The sequence below is a fragment of the Cydia fagiglandana genome, chromosome 5 (genome assembly GCF_963556715.1).
Source record: "Cydia fagiglandana chromosome 5, ilCydFagi1.1, whole genome shotgun sequence".
Lineage (NCBI taxonomy): Eukaryota > Metazoa > Arthropoda > Insecta > Lepidoptera > Tortricidae > Cydia > Cydia fagiglandana.
The window spans coordinates 8,444,734-8,459,978 of NC_085936.1; the positions used below are offsets into that span (position 1 = coordinate 8,444,734).

Below are 15,245 nucleotides of genomic sequence, written 5' to 3' on the forward strand. Positions count from 1 at the left end.
ATTTCGGGGTTGGTGCCGTAATAAAAGTAGCTCAGTTTAGCGAGTAGAATTGAGCCCTGGATTTAAAGCCCCGTGGTCAGACACAGCCTGTATATGTATCGAGATGTATTTTAAGTTATTTGATTATGAGCGCTAGTCTTGAGAGAGCGAAAAATGAGATTCAGCCATAGTTCAAATTCATTTATTTGTGCGTTCATTACAAAACAAAATAACACATGATAAAATTACAGGTATAGGTAATTATGGATAGGTATGGATAACACAAATATACAAACAAACATTTAAATTATACAAACACATCGCCATTAAAGACGGTAAACCAATTGATTGGCATTAAAGATACTAAACATTGGGTATCCAAATTATACAAATTTTTGATCATTATTGCCTTAAAATAAGACTAATCATTTTATAGCGGTGCCGATGACGGGCAGATTTACCCTAGCTGACAATACTGCAAATAAAAATGCAAAATAATACTACAATGTAACCAAAGTAGACAACGAAAAATAGCTATTAGATATAGAGCTGTTTAAATAGGGGTTATTTCAAAAAAATACTTAAAAAGTTTGTAAAATGGCTTCAAGACAATGCAATCTTAACTAAAGTCTTATAAATAACTAATACACGTTCAAGTAACTCTATTCGTTTAAACTGCGTAAAATGTAATTCTAATAAAACTATGCAATGTGTCAAACAACAGTGATACTTATATGTAGATATAAATAATTTCAAAAAGGTTTTCACAATTCAGGCGACTAGACCTGGTTTATTAAACGAAACAGCCATGTACTTAACTTTGGTTATTAATTATTTACTTCACAACTTTTTTACATATTATTTAATTAGGCATATGGTTTTATTATAGGCCATTATGGCGGGCAGTAATCACATCTACAGTTAAGAATCCTAACAAAGATTAAGCTCTGAAACAGTAATGTTATCTATCGTAATTAATAATATTAACTCATTCACCACCACTGACCAAGGCGTGTGGGTAATTTTTGAATATCACGACGGTGGCAAACATGCGTGCCGCCTGCCTGATGTTAAGCAGACACCGTAGCCTATAGACGCTTGCAAGTCTTGCAACGCTAGTGTAGTTACACGTGCGTTGCCGAATCAACAATCTTACAAAGATTCAACATTGGGAGCTTAGTTCTGGGCGATTTCGTGCGCATGTGCGAGCGGGACATCATTATACACATATGCATAATGCCGTCTCGCCCACACATTGGAGCGGTGTACCGATTCCCACCTAATCTAATCAGTGTGATAGTCGAGTAAGGTGCTAAATGTGTTAATACTCAAAAACCATTACATTTCAACCTGTATAATATTGTGCTTGTGACCTTAATATCAAAAGTCCTACAATAAAAGGTAAACTATCCTACCTCTATAAACGGAACAATCTATTAAATATTTACTCAATATATTAAATATGGATTTTACAGGTCTTACCTTGCAATTCATAATTTTATTTACCTTTGGTAACATAGTTTTGTAAACTCTTTCACTACTATTGTCATAATTATTTGTGACAATGTAAATTGTAAAACGTATCTTTGCGAAGTATTTTAAGACAATATTATATTAACGAGATAAATTAAATGGTCAACAGTATAAACAATGGTCATTTTACAATCATATTATGCATTAATAATAGAGAGGCATATTATGATTAGTACAAAATTAAACTTTAACTTGCACTGTTTTCTCTTTGCTTTAACATAAGGCCTGATTCGAATTCAATCTGCCAAATTGAAAACCCTATTAATGGTACTGAAGCTAGCTGAATCAAGATTTGTTTTTCCATAATTTATTGAAAATTTGTTTAAAAATTGTTATTTATAAGTAAATTCATCATTTTCCATTTCTTCCCGCTCCTGTCGTTAGTTTTGTTGTATGCCCTCCATCATACATCCGACAGTGTTTTTTGACAGTTTCTTAGTTTGAGTCCTATCAAGAACAATGTTTATTTTGAAATATTATATTGCATATAGTTTTTGTTGTTTTAACGAACTAATTCCTTGGACACTCCACTCCATACCGTTCAATAGGTCAATACTGTGGGACTTTGTTGAATCAAGTTTTTTGGTCCGATTTCGAGGGTACTGGCTTAAGCATGCTGATTGCCTCATAAACATCGTGGATCATCTCCAAATATTATCAAAGTAATATTGGAAATCCGCATTATTAAACTAAAGCTGCGAACCGTTTCTTTTAGTGATGTTGGTGTCGATTTCTCTGTCGAAAAGTAACCAATGCCCGGTAACTGACACCACATCGACGAAATTCCTGATACGCCAGATATTTGAAGATATGTCTAGATCCTCATTGTTTCATGGATATTGCAATGAAATTACCTTTCAGTATTGGTATAATATTAGGTAACAGGTTATGTTGGAAATTAGTTATGTGCAAGTTTCTTCCATACTTATCAAGTTTTTGACAGCAATTTGGCGCCTAATTAAAAAGACGGCGGCGTTTATTTGATTTTTTTGATCATCTTAGAATTGATAAAAAAAAAATTTTTTTGGTATAATAATTTTGTGATACTGATAATTATAATGTCGTAGTGTATATATAAAGTAAGCTAGAAAATATCCAAGAAAAATCACTCTGAATTTGTCAAATTTGTTTCGAATCAGGCCTTATATAATAAAATTATGTTAATCAACTAACCGTGCCAATAGAAAGTGGAGAAATAATCAAAGGGGCAGACATTTTTGAATTTCGATCGCTCGATTTCGTCACTCGAAAATCGGTGGAAAACGGCGAAATGCAAATTTTTGAAATACGAGCGATCGAAATTTGGAATCTAGTCGTATTGACCACTCGATTTCAATTCCATTAGTAGAATTTAAACTAGTAATGGAGATATCATTTAACGAAATACACGAAATCGAGTGGTCGAATTTTAAAACTCGGCCCCCTGAACTCTATTATCAGCAACTACTGAGTGTGTACAGTCAAGTGTAAAAATATGGGTGTAGACAACTTACTCAAAAATATGTCCCATAGTTCTTAATTCGCTGACATAAGAGCTATGGGACATATTTTTGAGATGATTTATGCACCCATATTTTTACACTCGACTGTCCACTATCACGATTAGTTGACCAGAAAGTACGGAGCAAATTATCAATAGGTTTTTGGCAATAAATGGGAAGTTCCAACTTGAGCTGTACATTTGACACACTCTTATGGCAACAGCAGTACCTGCCTTGTCACAATAAATATACTTAAAATGGAGTCTTGACCCTCCAATCTACGAAATCTCACTGAAAAATGTATACAATTTACTACTTGAACTTTCACAGTACATATTCAAAGATCCTCGATCAGATAAAACATTTTATATGTAAATTTTCATAACAGCCAAATTTAATTAAGGCAAGTAATCCTGTAAATTAATTTACTAGTCTAAAGACTAAAGTCAATTTTCTTGAAACTTTATAGTCATTGACAATATAATTCTAATCTAGGCGAAACTATCTTAAGTAGATGGCTTATCATTTTAGGCATAGTGGCTTATCATTTATTTCGGGGTATATTATGGGAATGTCAATAAATACTAGAAAGGTAATGCAAATATTCAGTCAGTGAAGGAAGATCCCCTAGATATATTTTATTACTAGGGCAGTGTTGAAATAGGATTATCTACTAGCGTTAATCCTAACAATAATGCTTTAGTTTATACAATTTAAAAAACAGAAAGTGAACGCCCTCGCATGGCGACCTTGCCAGGATTCATGTAATGTAAAGACGCACAGTTCATGCATTTACACCATTCTACGGCGTGACCGTATGCTAGGATTTATAAAGAAAAGCGGGTATGATTACTATGATTCGGTTGCGCCAGTATTAAGGCGTCTATCACCGTTAGAACGTTCGCGAAATTGTATTGTACGGAAAATTTCATAGTTAACTGCTGAATGGCGCTAATGAGTCCTTCAGTTATGGTTGGTGCAATTGGTCTTATAGGTATATTACATGTAAATGTTAGGTTAGTCCGTCGGCGGGTCCATGGCGGCAACTATGGCCTTCATGACGGCGGCGGCGGCCAGCGCCGCGTGCGGCTGCCAGTCCTTGCCGCGCGTGCCGTCGCGGTAGTCCGATATACCTGTAATGAAGGAAAATTTCAAAATGACAATCCCAATAAAAGGAGCAGACATGCTACGTGTGTGTGCCCTAAAATGTTGGAATTGTTCACGCACACGTCACGCAAGCGGTGTGCTCTTATAAGGATTTGTATATTACAATGCGCAAGTGACTGTGCACAGAGGGCCTACCGCGAACCACGTTTGACGTGTTGCCTCTATGCCGCACTTGTAAATTCGTACGTAAGTGTGACAGGGAGGCAATATGTCGAACGTGGTTCGCGGTAGGCTCTCAGACGTTAACCTTTTGAACGCCACAGACGGCAATTAACGTCAACACAAAATCGTGACAACGACGCCAAAGACGGCATTTGACGTCGATCGTTTTTTGATGGAAATCTACTGAAAAACACCCCACCTTTAGGTTGGCATTATTTATTCACAAAACTAAATTTTACCCTCGTGGCGTCAGTGGCACGGCAAATGGATGCGTTTGGCGTTCAAAAGGTTAAAGTTCCCAAAGGTAACTTTGTTTGATGGGATGTACGTATTTTTACTTTGCGAAGATGACTCGATTAGTCATGGCTAGCTCCGAAATTGAAATTTACCCCACCGTTTTCAGAAGAAAAAAAAACAGTCTAAAAGGTTGTGGAGAACTGCCTTCTGATTGTAGGTGTATTATTTTATCTTTTCTTTTACTCATGACTGAGTCGACCACAGCGTCGGACTCGCAGTAGTAGAGTCTTTAAGACTAAGTTCGGCATCCGTAATTGCTGAGGTCGCCGTCATCGAAATCGACGACGAGGACTATACAGGGTGATCAATCCAAATGGGTCAGTATGGAGAAGTCAGAAACTATAAGAGATAGCGAAATCTGTTCTTAGAAACCATGGCTTCGATTTTAGATTTAATAATAATGGCATTCAATTTTTTTAAATTTATCATACATAACCCGGATTCAAACCTGCGGGCGCAGCACGGCTCCATTTTTATCGACTATCACTATGCGCGTCCCTTTTGCACTTACATACTTGTTAGAACGTGACAGGCATGGTGACAAGCGATAAAAAGGCCACCGTGCTAAGCCGCCTGGTCAATATTCTTGTTGTTTGTTTGTATGGCAACTTTTAAACGATGCGTGATAGGTGGGGTGTGCATGACCAAATATCATAGAGGGCCCCGAGACAAAACAAACTACATTTAAAAAAATTCAAAAGGGCCGATTATTTTTTATTTTTTAAGTTGGTCCGAGCGCGCTGAGATTTGGCATGCGGCGATTCAGGCAGCTCGGCCTTCGGCCTCGCGTTTTGGGAGTCGGGGTGGAGGCTCCGGGCCTTCGGCCTTCGGTCTCCCGGCCTGAAGCTCGCCCTTCGGGCTCGCTTAACCTACTTGGAAATTTGACTTTGCCCGTGTCCGCCGCCATTTCGGATTTTTTCAAAAAAAATTTTTGACATGGTAATCTTGGGCCCCCAGGCTCGCCGCATGCCAAATCTCAGCGCGTGCGGACCAACTTGAAAAAATAAAAAAAAGTCGGCCAGTTTGATTTTTTTTAACGTACTTAGTTTGTTTTGTCTCGGAGCCCTCTATGATATTTGGTCGAGCACCCCCCACCTATCACGCATCGTTTAAAAGTTGCCATACAAACAAACAACAAGAATATTGATCAGGTTCGAATCCCGGTTATGTATGATAGATAAAAAAAAAATTGAATGCCATTATTATTAAATCTAAAATCGAAGCCATGGTTCCTAAGAACAGATTTCGCTATCTTTCATAGTTTCTGATTTCTCCATACTGACCCATTTGGATTGATCACCCTGTATATATAATAGACCTGTAACAACAGAATCTTCAACGATAAACAAGTGTCTACTGACCTCTGATGGAGACGAAGCAGTCCTTCCTGTTGCCCTTGACGGAGTCGAGCACGGCGTCGAGCTCGCAGTCGTAGGCCTGCGCGCGCTTGTGCGCCGCGAAGGCCGCGCGCGCCTCGCCCGAGCACGACACCGCGCGCCCGCCCGCCACCGGCGCGCAGTGCACGCGCAGACCGCCGCGGTCTCTGCAAAGGTAATAGATGGATATGTTCCAATTTAGGCTATTATTATTACGACACTAACGGCTCGGCTCTTGCTGAAAATTCCGAAAACTGCAAGATTCAAGGCCGCGCACACCAGACAACTTAGTGAGATTTAGGTAGTTTAGGCACTTTAGCTGTCAAAACTACGACAAAGTACAACATTTTGAACGTGACTATTCGTATTAGTAGGAGCGGAATGCGCTCTAAATGCTCCGTAGATCGAAGTAAGGCGTCTGAACCATCCACGAGCGCCTAACAGCACCTCGAACAGCTCCATTGGAAAAGACCTTACACCAGCAACATCATCATCATCATATCATCCAGAGGACGTCCACTGTTGAACATAGGCCTCCCTCAAAGAGTGCCACAAAGACCGATCTTGCGCCACCATGAGCACCTTGCGCATCCAGCGGACTCCCGCGACCTTTACCAAGTCGTCAGTCCACCTTGTGGGGGGGTGTACCCGCCACCACCAGCAACAGTATAGGAACAAAACAGTCACTCACACTTGGTCGCCGCTGGGCGCGGGATGTGAGACCTCTATGAAGGCTCCGTTGCCGACGTCCATGGTGAGACGATCTGAGCCGCCAAGGGGCGCTTCCCAGCGCCCCGGTACGCCTCGCAATCGTTCCAATCCTGAAATTAATTGATTCCGATTAACTCCAGTAGTGTTTAAATGCAGACTTGACGAAAGATGTGACTTACGTGATTACTTTCCAATATGACTTTCCATTGACTAATCCCAGTGAATTTTCCTGTTACCTGTTAGATATCATTGCAGGTTGGAATTTGAGAACTTGTTATTTTCAAGAATTTATCATATGCGTAAATTGTTTCAACATTCTGATGTTCAATCCCGATGTCTCTGTTCCTTCTTGGAATTGAATGTCTTTCATAACCAGTTTCCGTAATATCTGAACGTTTAAATTATTACAGTAATAAAAGTAGTTAAGCGGTTACATCCTGTTTCATATTAGATTAATATGTAGGTACTATCGGCCAAAGCCAGAGTCGACCACCTTAAAGGCGCATTTTGTTTGAAGCGGGAACATCTGCCCGAGGCTCTTCAGCTTTCGTCCACCAATGAAATTTGGAGGCGGACCACTAGAACTTCTCTTGAAGTTTTTTGTAAAAAAAATGTGTATGGGTATCGGTCATCTGTTTGAAATGCAACGTCTGGTCATGTCCTTTCGGACCCCAGCAGGTAAACGCAGTTATTCGATGCTTGACTGTCCAACGAAAAACCCCCACGCTATAGTGAACGTCTCTAATATTTTGGAGCCCTGGACTAGTAACAACTGTTGGTACATACATAATTTGTGACTGAAAGTGATTTTCAGAGTACATATTGAAAATGTTGCCTACCTTCATTGACGTAAGTAATCCCAAGAAGCGTGCGACCGCATCAACCGCAGAGCGATATCTTGAAGTAACAAACTGTTAAGCTTGTATCAGGTGCATCACGATCTCAACCGGGATTCATGTTACGCCCCGCTTTCTCGCCGAACACCTGTATTCTGCTTCTCCAACTATAGGTACCTAATAAAAATATTGCCTACCTTCATTGACGTAGGAGTCCCAAGGCGCGTGCGAGCGCATCAGTCGTAGTGCGATATCTTGAAGTAGGAAACTGTCAGGCTTATAAGGCTTCACTTCGTAGTCCCAACCGCCTTTCTCGTTACGCTCTGCCTTCTCGCAGAACACGTAAACACTCCTGTGAATGGAAAACTAACGTTAGATACAATTTTCATTCCAAAAATAACGAATAATCAGACTGTTTCAAAAAATAGGTAGACAAATGCGAAGTAAATTATGATGAATTAATGTGGTGTCTAGTGAGTAGGCATTAGGTAGTCATAATAAATGACGAAAGCCGACGTTATCAGAAATAAAGTCTATTAGGCATTCCATCTCATCTCAGTTGCTGTATATTCTTTGGTAGAACTAGCCCATCTGCTCCATCATGTTAATCATGTATTATAGCTTCAACAACGATTGTAATATCAGTTTGTATATGGAATTTATGAGCAAGAATACGTAAGTATCCCTGGTACGGTAGGGCAGCTACCTACTAGCTTTAAGAATTAGTTATAGATATTCAATTTTTTTCAATGCTTATTTCGGTATGAATAAGTAAAGAATGTGTGATTTTCCATAGCTCATGTAATTCACGACATTTTTGCATGTCACGCGCAGAGTTGCAATGAAATGCGTCGTTGAATTTTCCCTTAAAGGTAAAACTAAAATGACTATGTACTATACACTAACGTCACTAACTCGTCACGTATACACTACACTGACTACACATCCATCTCTATCCTATGTAGTTTAGAGCCGGGTGTCTCAATAGTACTCTCCAGGCCCATTTACATAAATACCTATTGCCTTTTATGCCGTTTCAAGTTACCTAATTTACTCACCAACCCATGCCGGTCGTTTCATTCTAATTTGAGTTTGCTGCTTGTATTATTGGCTAGGTGTGTTGTAGTTCAACAGTTTTCTGGCTGTGACGCATCATCTACGTCAAGTGATTGACTGACTAACACTGCAAGTGTTATGGTATAGTGTAACACGGTGTTCCCCGGCCACTCATGCCAGACGTTTTACTCATTATCTGGCGTGGCTCACTCCGCGATTTCGTCGCTTTGCTACAGGTACATCCGTTCCACCCCAATTTTGGGGAAAGCCATAAGCCGCGCGTGGCGCTGTCGCCACCTATATAGCGGCCATATCTATGCTGATCGCAACAGGCGCGTTTTGTTAGAGAGTGAGTCTTCTGTACCTAGTACAGTACTAGCTATTATTTATTCTGTGTCATTATTAGGTATATATGGTAAGAGAGTTAGGGCGACTCTGTTAAGATTACTGAAGAGGTTGGTTGAAAGCATTTACAATTCTGGTTCTATACCTGGTCAAACAATTTTGTCAGTAGAAAAAGACGGGAATGATTTTCCCATTTTTTTTAAATACGATAATAAGTCTTCGCGCCTACATTTTTTAAATTTGTCGCTCTTTTCTACTGACGGAAATGGCTTGACAGAGTATATATTTGAACGTAAGTGTAAATTACCACTACTTATAGACTTAATAATTTATTGGTAATAAAGCATTGTAAAGGTGTCAAGTACTGGCAGCATAAAAGTGAATTCTACAAGTACTGTAGTAAAATATGAAGAATGATTGCCTTGTGAGACATTGCAAATGTGGTACCTAGTGATTCTTGAACGTTGCCATTTCAGAATTAGTTTATCTTTACACAAGTAGCATGTCTGAATAACCACATAGGTATGCATAAAGTATCTATTGCACCAAGAGCACACAAGTTCTTTACGTTTTTGACACGTTCTTCAAAGATAAGCGTTACATAGCTCGAGTTAATAAATAATGAATAGGTTTGAAAGTATGCGTTGACCTACCGCAACATTCGGAGTTTTTACAGACTTCAAAATATTATTTGGAAACAATTTTTTTTGCGACACTACAATAAGTATTTTGTATTATGGTCCATTAAATTTGTGATTTATACCACTCACCAATTTTGTGAATTTTCCTGTATATAAATTGTGGGTTAAAATTAGTAACAAAACACGTAAATTTCCATCAGTTCGGCAAACTCCTCAAACGCATTATTTCACTCATATGAAGAATTCATTTCCTCACTTGAGTTTGTTTTGTTTTTACCTCCATATAATTTATTATGTACCTACAACGATAAACTTTTACATAACAAGCGTATAACACCGGATGAAGGAAAATATTAAGGAAATAAGACGATGTGGACAGACAGAAAAAGACGGTATTTGAAGGATGAATGGGTTTACCCTATGTAGTATTTAATTCAGTATGTATTTTATTAGTATTAGGTTAGAATGCTGGCGATGGCACATTCGTCTGTTTGTATTTATAAAGATAAGATTGTTTAGTAGTACTATGGGAGACTGGGGTCAAGCGGAGTGTGGACCGTCGTAAATAGTTTTTTCCACTCTTTTTGGCGCTCGTAGTCGGTGTAGTGCGGCACGCCGCCGCCGACGCCCACGAGGAACACATACTCCACCTGACAACAGCCACGGGGTCTGATGTAACTCACTTGTCAGTCAGATCCGCCGCAGGGGTGGACACCACGACGTCTCCAAGCCGCACGTGGCGCTCGTAGTCGGTGTAGTGCGGCACGCCGCCGCCGACGCCCACGAGGAACACATACTCCACCTGACAACTGCCACGGGGTCTGATGTAACTCACTTGTCAGTCAGATCCGCCGCAGGGGTGGACACCACGACGTCTCCGAGCCGGACGTGGCGCTCGTAGTCGGTGTAGTGCAGAACGCCGCCGCCGACGCCCACGAGGAACACATACTCCACCTGACAACAGCCACGGGGTCTGATGTAACTCACTTGTCAGTCAGATCCGCCGCAGGGGTGGACACCACGACGTCTCCGAGCCGGACGTGCCGCTCGTAGTCGGTGTAGTGCGGCACGCCGCCGCCGACGCCCACGAAGAACCATACTCCACCTGACAACTGCCACGGGGTCTGATGTAACTCACTTGTCAGTCAGATCCGCCGCAGGGGTGGACACCACGACGTCTCCGAGCCGGACGTGCCGCTCGTAGTCGGTGTAGTGCGGCACGCCGCCGCCGACGCCCACGAGGAACACATACTCCACCTGATAACAGCCACCTGATTTAAGCCTGTCTTAGGCAAACAATATAGACATGTTTCAATGAGTCGAACGCAGTGAAGAACTCTGAAGTGACAAAATAACTAACACCATGGTTTTGTACCTACCTATTTTTTTACTGAACTGTTCTGTTTTAGTTATGTAGATACTTTGTATTATCTTAATTTTACTAATTTTATATTTATGTCAGTGAACTCTCTCTTCTTTATTAAAAATTTACCTATGTACTGGTGTTACTTTTAGTTTTAGTTTTCTATTTTAGGATTTGTTTTCGTGTCTTGATAATCAGTTTCGTGTAACTACTTAAGACCTACGTAGGCATGAACCGACTTATTAACTGTGAAGGTTTTATTTATTGCATGTTAGCCGGCTAATAGAAATCAAATTAGTAAGTAGGTACTAATGCTGTAAATTAATAACAATAGGTACCAGTTTCGATCGTTTATTTTGTAGAGTAAATGCCCATTAGTCTGTGTCGTAAATACTTTAACGCGGTACCACTGTTGTCGTAAAGTCATCCAATACGCATAAAATTGAATTGTGTCTAGACAGTAAAACGAAGAATCATTTTGTTGTATACTATTTTGAGCACCCTCCCTTTGCGGCTATGCACACATCATTGCCGATATGAGTCAATTCTATTGTTAGATTTAGATACCATACACATATCGACACGCATCGTTTAGAATGAAGAAAGGAATTATGTTGAACCAAAACAATTTTTTTTTATCAAGCAGAAACGTCGGCGAGCGATACTTACTAAAAACTTTCAAATTAAAGGAAAAATGCAAAAAAAAATTTTTCTATTTATCCTTTAATAAAAAAAAGACTAAGTATCTATATAATAAAAAAAAAAGTTTCAGTAGTTAACAAAATAGTTCAGATCAAGTTTTGGAGCCGGATGTACAAAATACTTAACCCTACAGTTCTGGTAATCATGACGTAAATAGAGTAAAGAATGTTAGTTCACAATAAAGAGTTCCTCGGTCCCCTTACCAGACCATTATTTTTTTCAATAATCGGTTAGTCACGTGATATCAAATTGAACTCCAGGTTTAAAAACCTTTAACGTTTTTATTATGTTCTCACACACACACACACACATACACACCTGTAGGAAGTATGAAATTTATACCTACACAAATTTTTAGCACATAAATGATGTCACCATGGACGAATTAAACAATTCTGAATGAACTAATCCACTTGACCTTAATAAGCGATCTTGAAATGCGCTCTGCAAATTTTTCCATCCCATTATGCATATCATTTTAAACAGAGCTGGGCGCCGTTGCTCAAAAAGTTAACTTCGTTAATCCGTTAAATAAAAAGTTAGCGTTAAACGTTAAAACGTTACTTTTCAAAAGTTTTAACGGAAGTTAAAGTTAATCGTTAACTCGAAATCGTAAATATACGCAATAGGAAATAAAACTAGTAGAAATAATCATAAATTTTGATTTTTATTAAAGATTAATGTACTAATTAACATGGTAGTCACTACTAATTAATAATAGCATAGCCAATAAAAATATAATTCGCTAGCATCTGCTATAAGATGCATGTTCCCCTTCATGAACATGAGCAGGGCCGGATTAAGCATGTCGGGGCCCCTAGGCAGTGCGAAGCTCAGGGCCCCCTACAGTCAGTTCTGCACACAGCACATTCAATACAGGGAAATAAAAGTTTGCGTTTTTAATTTCAATCTTCCGGCGTCGGCCGTGTCGATCCAAATCGAACGATGTCTTTTTCGCTCTTATTGCATGGACATAAAGCTTTATGCTATCGGTTTTTGCCGATTCCGCGTCGCGTCAAGTGTGGGGCGAGCCCTTTAGGCTTAAGGCCAATTCCCAGTGGAATACCAAAAATGAGAGCTTCAGCGTCACTTTCTTATCTACCTCTAATGGCCAATTTTAAGCGAGGCTAAAAGCTAAGCTCACTAGAGCCGCACAGTTGATTTTCTCAATAGTTAATACATATATTGAGAGGCTGAACAGCCATTGTCCGACCATAAGACCAAACGCCGAGCCACATGATTAGAATCAACCTAATAATAAAAAAAAATCCATATATTAAAATTACTTACATTACTAGAGTTAGACCAAAATAAGCCTGCAACAATATTGATAGCACTCGTAGTGCAAGTGTTATTTTAAACGTCGAAACTTCTATGAAATTATGACGTGTAAATAACACTTGCACTGCGTATGCTATCATAGCTCTATTAATTCACTTGCCAAGCTAACATGTAGATACAGGGCCAAAATTAAAGAACTAAAAATAAACGCGAGCGCAGCGAGCGCGAAATTTTTTGACAATATCGCAAATTGTGAAACCATGTTAAAAAGCCGGGTATCGATCTTCATCGGGGCCTAAAAGTCCGAAATGCCCCAGTGAGGCGAGCTTTCATGCGAAGTCAAAGCCGTGCTTCATCAGGCTTCAGGAGAAATAGTTCAGCACAGACACGAACCAATGTCCTTTATATTAAAAAGTGAGACCGCAGGCCGAGCTTGGCGCAGCGACGCCAAAGGCTAAGCTGAAGTAGAGGAGATGTGGAACACAATAAACCAATGGTAAATTGAGGCTGAAGGTCGAGCATTCCTTTGAAAAACTGGGGACACTTTCGTCATCTTTCTTTTTCTTTGGTTCAACCAATCTAGTCTTCGTGGTTCTGAGTCGAAATAACCCAAAAGTTGTTGGTTGTTTGAAATTTTTTCGAACCATTTTTCCTGAAAACCTCTATTATTACAACTTTACAACAGGTACTTACGCAGAATGCGCCTCGTAAACTTTTACGTATTGCTTCAATTTTATTACAGTAGGTATTTCATTAATTTAAAGAATGGATGAAAAAAAAACAATAACAAAGCATACCTATTCATTATTATAAGAATAAAAAATTTACTCATGAATTTTGAGCCTATGGAACAAAATTTTATTTGGTGCGCGCTGAGCCCCGGGGCCCCCTAGCCGAGGCGGGGCCCCCAAGCCGAGGCGGGGCCCCTAGGCAGTTGCCTACTTTGACTTAGGGTTAATCCGGCCCTGAACATGAGCATATTAAAATTGTCGTCTGATAGCGACGCCTGTTTTGGAGAAAGAATATCTTTTCCCGCCGAAAACAGGCGTTCCACACTGAGTAGGTACTTAGGTATTAACGATTAATGGACTTAAGGAAAGTTAACGGAAGTTAAGGTTTTTAAAATTAAGTTAAAAGTTAATCCGTTACTCGAAAACTTAACTTCGTTAATTAACGATTAACGGATTAACGGACTTCTGCCCAGCTATGATTTTAAACAGGTTAAGGAGTTCTAATCAGAAAATCTCGAGTAGCAACTAATCGCCGTGTTAAATAATGTGCACATAAACAAGCACGTTTACCAAAGAATTTAACATTATAATATATACCTACATTGCATATTTCTACCCGAATTCCGTTTTGATCAATCTATGGTATCATACAGAGCTTGCAAAATGTGAGACATGCAGTGTGTTATATTTTATCTGTCTATTCTCGTATCTCGTATATTAGCAACACTAACTTATTTATAAACCAGTGGCTGGCTGGAAGTACGATTAGCATAGCAATGGATTTCGTCCGTTCTGGAATTGGATTCCGTAGCAATCATGACCATTTTTATTGCCGGACGTTCCTTTTCAGTTGACCGATAGGTACTTATTAGTGATGTACCGACTATTGATTTGGCCGACTAGCCGACTAATCGGCGCTCGAATGGCCGATTAGTCGGCCGACTAGTCGGCTAGTCGGCCAGATCATTAGTTTCGTATAAGTTCAGGTGAAAAACAATAGTTTTGCTCTTTTGGTTGCGCTATTCATATATCAGCTTGACTAAAAGGTGTTTTCTATTGGTTCAAAGACCTATCACAAGAATCCTCGTTCAATTTCTGTCTTTCTTTTATTTTGCGATCCTGATGAGCAGAAAAAGTTTTCACACCCTGAATAGGTATTTTGGTAAAATAGACATAAAACATATGGTAAATATTAACTGTTGGTTTCTTTTTTTCTGTTTTTCTTTCACTAATAAAGTGCCGACTAATCGGCCATTTTTGCCGACTAGTCGCCGACTACAAATGTGGCCGGATAGTCGGCTTTCCCGACTAGTCAGTACATCCCTAGTACCTATCTAAATGCAATTAGGTAAGTACCTAATATTCTTGCAGGACTCATACTTCATTCATAGTAAGACTAAACCGCATTAAGTGACGTATGAGGGTGTGAAAAATACCAAAGGTCAAATACTATAGGAATAACCTGTAGCATAAATCTACTGCTGATGCTCTTTTCCAAAATAATTTCATTTTCATTTGGCATAAAATAGATTTTGTTAGCATATATATATTAGAGTTAGATCAAGAAAAGTCTGCAAAGATGTT

At 39.4% G+C, this 15,245-nt stretch overlaps 2 protein-coding genes across 4 annotated transcripts in view; one reads left to right on the forward strand and one right to left on the reverse strand.

Annotated features, from left to right (window-relative positions):
* LOC134664396 (odorant receptor 2a-like) overlaps window positions 1-15,245 on the forward strand; it is a 188,491-nt gene that overhangs the window by 104,608 nt on the left and 68,638 nt on the right. The gene's annotated exons all lie outside the window — the stretch shown is intronic.
* Window positions 168-15,245, reverse strand: part of LOC134664386 (uncharacterized) — a 50,674-nt gene continuing 35,596 nt past the window's right edge. For all 3 annotated transcript variants that reach the window (XM_063520976.1, XM_063520975.1, XM_063520974.1), the window contains 5 exons: window positions 10,268-10,386; window positions 7,740-7,894; window positions 6,687-6,816; window positions 5,981-6,162; window positions 168-4,126 (listed from right to left, as the gene is read on the reverse strand). In XM_063520976.1, the coding sequence (XP_063377046.1) occupies window positions 4,011-4,126; window positions 5,981-6,162; window positions 6,687-6,816; window positions 7,740-7,894; window positions 10,268-10,386 (702 nt within the window). In that variant the 3' untranslated portion in view covers window positions 168-4,010. The remainder of the gene's footprint in view (window positions 4,127-5,980; window positions 6,163-6,686; window positions 6,817-7,739; window positions 7,895-10,267; window positions 10,387-15,245) is intronic.